Source organism: Salvelinus fontinalis, chromosome 41 (genome assembly GCF_029448725.1).
Source record: "Salvelinus fontinalis isolate EN_2023a chromosome 41, ASM2944872v1, whole genome shotgun sequence".
NCBI lineage: Eukaryota > Metazoa > Chordata > Actinopteri > Salmoniformes > Salmonidae > Salvelinus > Salvelinus fontinalis.
Genome location: NC_074705.1, coordinates 16207543 through 16214028, shown reverse-complemented (window position 1 = coordinate 16214028; position 6486 = coordinate 16207543). Strand labels below are relative to the sequence as shown.

Below are 6486 nucleotides of genomic sequence, written 5' to 3'. Positions count from 1 at the left end.
AGGGGTGGTCAGTCCTCTTCTGGCTGTGCCGGGTGGAGATTACAACAGAACATGGCCAAGATGTTCAAATGTTCATAAATGACCAGCATGGTCAAATAATAATAATCACAGAAAGTCAGCACATCAGGAGTAGATGTCGGTTGGCTTTTCATAGCCGATCATTAAGAGTATCTCTACCGCTCCTGCTGTCTCTAGAGAGTTGAAAACAGCAGGTCTGGGACAGGTAGCACGTCTGGTGAACAGGTCAGGGTTCCATAGCCGCAGGCAGAACAGTTGAAACTGGAGCAGCAGCACGGCCAGGTGGACTGGGGACAACAAGGAGTCATCATGCCAGGTAGTCCTGAGGCATGGTCCTAGGGCTCAGGTCCTCCGAGAGAGAGAAAGAAAGAAAGAGAGAAAGAAAGAATTAGAGAGAGCATACTTAAATTCACACAGGACACCGGATAAGACAGGAGAAGTACTCCAGATATAACAAACTGACCCTAGCCCCCCGACACAATAAATACTGGAGGCTGAGACAGGAGGGGCCAGGAGACACTGTGGCCCCATCCGATGATACCCCCGGACAGGGCCAAACGGGAAGGATATAACCCCACCCACTTTGCCAAACACAGCCCCCACACCACTAGAGGGATATCTTCAACCACCAACTTACCATCCTGAGACAAGGCCGAGTATAGCCCACAAAGATCTCCGCCACGGCAAAACCCAAGGGGGGGCGCCAAACCAGACAGGAAGATCACGTCAGTGACTCAACCCACTCAAGTGACGCACCCCTCCTAGGGACGGCATGAAAGAGCACCAGTAAGCCAGTGACTCAGCCCCTGTAATAGGGTTATAGGCAGAGAATCCCAGTGGAGAGAGGGGAACCGGCCAGGCAGAGACAGCAAGGGCGGTTCGTTGGTCCAGAGCCTTTCCGTTCACCTTCACACTCCTGGGCCAGACTACACTCAATCATATGACCTACTGAAGAGATAAGTCTTCAGTAAAGACTTAAAGGTTGAGACCGAGTCTGCGTCTCTCACATGGGTAGGCAGACCATTCCATAAAAATGGAGCTCTATAGGAGAAAGCCCTGCCTCCAGCTGTTTGCTTAGAAATTCTAGGGACAATTAGGAGGCCTGTGTCTTGTGACCGTAGCGTACGTGTAGATATGTACGGCAGGACCAAATCGGAAAGATAGGTAGGAGCAAGCCCATGTAATGCTTTGTAGGTTAGCAGTAAAACCTTGAAATCAGCCCTTGCCTTAACAGGAAGCCAGTGTAGGGAGGCTAGCACTGGAGTAATATGATCAAATATTTTGGTTCTAGTCAGGATTCTAGCAGCCGTATTTAGCACTAACTGAAGTTTATTTATGCCTTTATCCGGGTAGCCGGAAGGTAGAGCATTGCAGTAGTCTAACCTAGAAGTAACAAAAGCATGGATTAATTTTTCTGCATCATTTTGGACAGAAAGTTCCTGCTTTTTGCAATGTTACGTAGATGGAAAAAAGCTGTCCTTGAAACAGTCTTGATATGTTCGTCAAAAGAGAGATCAGGGTCCAGAGTAACGCCGAGGTCCTTCACAGTTTAATTTGAGACGACTTTACAACCATCAAGATTAATTGTCAGATTCAACAGAAGATCTCTTTGTTTCTTGAGACCTAGAACAAGCATCTCTGTTTTGTCCGAGTTTAAAAGTAGAAAGTTGGCAGCCATCCACTTCCTTACGTCTGAAACACAGGCTTCTAGCGAGGGCAATTTTGGGGCTTCACCAAGTTTCATTGAAATGTACAGCTGTGTGTCATCCGCATAGCAGTGAAAGTTAACATTATGTTTTCGAATGACATCCCCAAGAGGTAAAATATATAGTGAAAACAATAGTGGTCCTAAAACGGAACCTTGAGGAACACCGAAATTTACAGTTGATTTTTCAGAGGTCAAACTATTCACAGAGACAAACTGATATCTTTCCGACAGATAAGATCTAAACCAGGCCAGAACTTGTCCGTGTAGACCAATTTGGGTTTCCAATCTCTCCAAAAGAATGTGGTGATCGATGAAATCAAAGGCAGCACTAAGGTCTAGGAGCACGAGGACAGATACACAGCCTCGGTCTGACGCCATTAAAAGGTAATTTACCACCTTCACAAGTGCAGTCTCAGTGCTATGATGGGGTCTAAAACCAGACTGAAGCATTTCGTATACATTGTTTGTCTTCAGGAAGGCAGTGAGTTGCTGCGCAACAGCTTTTTCTAAAATTCTTGAGAGGAATGGAAGATTCGATATAGGCCGATAGTTTTTTATATTTTCTGGGTCAAGGGTTGGCTTTTTCAAGAGAGGCTTTATTACTGCCACTTTTAGTGAGTTTGGTACACATCCGGTGGATAGAGAGACGTTTATTATGTTCAACATAGGAGGGCAGGAAGCAGCTCTTTCAGTAGTTTAGTTGGAATAGGGTCCAGTATGCAGCTTGAAGGTTTAGAGGCCATGATTATTTTCATCATTGTGTCAAGAGATATAGTACTAAAACACTTAAGTGTCTCTCTTGATCCTAGGTCCTGGCAGAGTTGTGCAGACTCAGGACAACTGAGCTTTGGAGGAATAAGCAGATTTAAAGAGAAGTCCGTAATTTGATCTTTTCCTCAAAGAAGTTCATGAATTTATTACTGCTGAAGTGAAAGCCATCCTCACTTGGGGAATGCTGCTTTTTAGTTAGCTTTGCGATAGTATCAAAAATAAATTTCGGATTGTTCTTATTTTCCTCAATTAAGTTGGAAAAATAGGATGATCGAGCAGCAGTGAGGGCTCTTCGATACTGCACGGTACTGTCTTTCCAAGCTAGTCGGAAGACTTCCAGTTTGGTGTGGCGCCATTTCCGTTCCAGTTTTCTGGAAGCTTGCTTCAGAGCTCGGGTATTTTCTGTATACCAGGGAGCTAGTTTCTTATGACAAATGTTTTTAGTTTTTAGGGGTGCAACTGCATCTAGGGTATTGCGCAAGGTTAAATTGAGTTCCTCAGTTAGGTGGTTAACTGATTTTTGTCCTCTGACGTCCTTGGGTAGGCAGAGGGAGTCTGGAAGTGCATCAAGGAATCTTTGTGTTGTCTGAGAATTTATAGCACGACTTTTGATGCTCCTTGGTTGGGGTCTGAGCAGATTATTTGTTGCGATTGCAAACGTAATAAAATGGTGGTCCGATAGTCCAGGATTATGAGGAAAAACAGGATCCACAACATTTATTCCATGGGACAAAACTAGGTCCAGAGTATGACTGTGACAGTGAGTAGGTCCAGAGACATGTTGGACAAAACCAGTCGATGATGGCTCCGAAAGCCTTTTGGAGTGGGTCTGTGGACTTTTCCATGTGAATATTAAAATCACCAAAAATTTGAATATTATCTGCTATGACTACAAGGTCCGATAGGAATTCAGAGAACTCAGTGAGGAACACTGTATATGGCCCAGGAGGCCTGTAAACAGTTTCTATAAAAAGTGATTGAGTAGGCTGCATAGATTTCATGACTAGAAGCTCAAAAAAAGAAAACGTCATATTTTCTGCTATCGTAAATGTTTGCAACACCTCCGCCTTTGCAGGATGCACAGGGGATATGGTCACTAGTGTAACCAGGAGGTGAGGCCTCATTTAACACAGTAAATTCATCAGGCTTAAGCCATGTTTCAGTCAGGCCAATCACATCAAGATTATGATCAGTGATTAGTTCATTAACTATAACTGCCTTTGAAGTGAGGGATCTAACATTAAGTAGCCCTATTTTGAGATGTGAGGTATCACGATCTCTTTCAATAATGGCAGAAATGGAGGAGGTCTTTATCCTAGTGAGATTGCTAAGGCGAACACCGCCATGTTAAGTTTTGCCCAACCTAGGTCGAGGCAAAGACATGTCTCAATGGGGAAAGCTGAGCTGACTACACTGACTGTGCTAGTGGCAGACTCCACTAAGTTGGCAGGCTGGCTAACAGCCTACTGCCTGGCCTGCACCCTATTTCATTGTGGAGCTAGAGGAGTTAGAGCCCTGTCTATGTTGGTAGATAAGATGAGAGCACCTCTCCAGCTAGGATGGAGTCCGTCACTCCTCAGCAGGCCAGGCTTGGTCCCAGAAAGAGGGCCAATTATCTACAAATTCTATCTTTTGGGAGGGGCAGAAAACAGTTTTCAACCAGCGATTGAGTTGTGAGACTCTGCTGTAGAGCTCAAAACTCCCCCTAACTGGGAGGGGACCAGAGACAATTACTCGATGCCGACACATCTTTCTAGCTGATTTACACTCTGAAGCTATGTTGCGCTTGGTGACCTCTGACTGTTTCATCCTAACATCTTTGGTGCTGACGTGGATAACAATATCTCTTATACTCGCCAGTTTTAGCTTTAGCCAGCACCATCTTCAGATTAGCTTTAACGTTGGTAGCCCTGCCCCCTGGTAAACAGTGTATGATCGCTGGATGATTCGTTTTAAGTCTAATACTGCGGGTAATGAAGTCGCCAATGACTAGGGTTTTCAATTTGTCAGAGCTAATGGTGGGAAGCTTCGGCGTCCCAGACCCCGTAACGGGAGGTGTAGAGACAAGAGAAGGCTCGGCCTCAGACTCCGACTTGCTGCTTAATGGGGAAAACCGGTTGAAAGTTTCTGTCGGCTGAATGAGCGACACCGGTTGAGCATTCCTACAGCATTTCCCTCCAGAAGCCATGAGAAAGTTATCCGGCTGCGGGGACCATGCGAGGGGATTTATACTAACGTTACTATCTGTACTTACTGGTGGCACAGACGCTGTTTCATCCTTTCCTACACTGAACTTACTCTTGCCTAACGATTGCGTCTGAAGCTGGGCTTGCAGCACAGCTATCCTCGACGTAAGGCGATCGTTCTCCAGTATATTATGAGTACAGCGACTGCAATTTAGAAGGCATCATGTTAATGTTACTACTTAGCTTTGGCTGTTGGAGGTCCTGACGAACCATGCCGAGATAAAGCGTCCGGAGTGACAAAGTTGAATGAAAAAAAGTTAAGTGAGGGAAAAAAAAAAAATATACACGGTAATTACAAAGTCAAAAACGTAAAGTTGTCAGGTAGCAAAGTAAGGTTGGCAACAAAACGCACTGCAACACGTAAACAAGTCAAATTGTAAGCAGTGTAATGGTCAAGCTTCCACCATATTGCTTCCACTTTACAGATCTGCAAACATGGAAGGGTTAGGGGTCAAGGGGCAGGGGTTAGGAGCAAAGTGGGAGTGTGCTGGCTCTCCGTGTGGGGGGGGGGTTATATATATAAACCTCTAGCACCCAAGAACCACGACAGGTGGCCTCTACTCTCTAGCCTCCACCTGTCTTTCCTTTTCCAGAGGCCGCATGCATGGTGACCGGGCCCAGAACGGATCCGTTATTCAAGAAATGGCATGCTGCTCTGCCAAGGGAATGGCGTGAGCCCAGTTAACGCAGGATCCCCCACCCCCAGTCACCGGATCACACGGCGGCAGCTGGTCCCAGGTGCTATTTTCACTCTGCTTTTATAAAGTGGTTGGCAGCAGTCGGCTGCACCATGAAACAGACACAGTTGCAGAGCCAGTCCCAGATCCCAGCTCAGTCCCCCGCCTTAGACACCCAGCCAGGTCCACCATGAAGTCCACAGGGAGCGAACAGGGTGCCACGCCGGACGGTTTCCCTTCCGACCTGGACGAGCTGGAGAGTGGAAGCGAGGAGAGCTCCGACAACAAGTCGACGAGCGGTGGCTGTAGCCCCCAGGGAGAGTGCCGGGAGGGAGCCAGGCAGAGGGAGGGGGGGTACAGCAGCCGTCTGCCGGGCGTTAGCAAACAGAGACAGGCAGCCAACGCGCGGGAACGGGACAGGACCCACAGCGTGAACACGGCGTTCACCGCGCTGCGCACCCTCATCCCCACAGAACCGGCAGACAGGAAACTGTCCAAGATCGAGACGCTGCGCCTGGCGTCCAGCTACATCTCCCACCTTGCCAACGTGCTGCTACTGGGGGACGAGTGTTTGGACGGGCAGCCCTGTCTCAGGTACCACAGCATACTGCAGAGCAGCACCAACATCAGTAGCAGCAGCCCCCCGCTCAGGCCCATATGCACTTTCTGTCTCAGTAACCAGAGGAAAACGGTGAGTCCTCAAAATAAATCAGTATTTATTGGTTGACAGACTGTGGGCTATCATGGAAGGTTGCACGTAATCTCCACAAGAAAACAATGGATGGGATTTGGCTACATTTAGATAACGGGACTTTATTTAACATTGGAGCAATTCCATAACAGCATCACAATCAATAGTATTTCAACGGTTTTATTTCAATGTAAACGACTACAATTTCTCTACCCTCACAGCTCAGAGATGGAGAAAAGCACACAGCCATCTGACATGGGTTCAACAAGGATGTATACCAAGTCACACGGATGTTTACATGTACCTACGAGTGGAAAAAAAGATATCACTTTGTACATATTTTTGCTGAATCTTAGGACAACCCCCCCCCCCCCC

At 46.9% G+C, this 6486-nt stretch overlaps 1 protein-coding gene across 1 annotated transcript; it reads left to right on the top strand.

The window, feature by feature from the left end:
• The first annotated feature begins 5546 nt into the window (after positions 1 to 5546).
• On the top strand, positions 5547 to 6472 carry LOC129840204 (basic helix-loop-helix transcription factor scleraxis-like). The gene is made up of 2 exons (XM_055907869.1): positions 5547 to 6111; positions 6333 to 6472. Exons 1-2 carry the CDS (start codon positions 5611 to 5613, stop codon positions 6363 to 6365), a joined length of 534 nt encoding a protein of 177 aa, XP_055763844.1. The 5' UTR covers positions 5547 to 5610; the 3' UTR covers positions 6366 to 6472.
• The last annotated feature ends 14 nt before the right edge of the window (positions 6473 to 6486 follow it).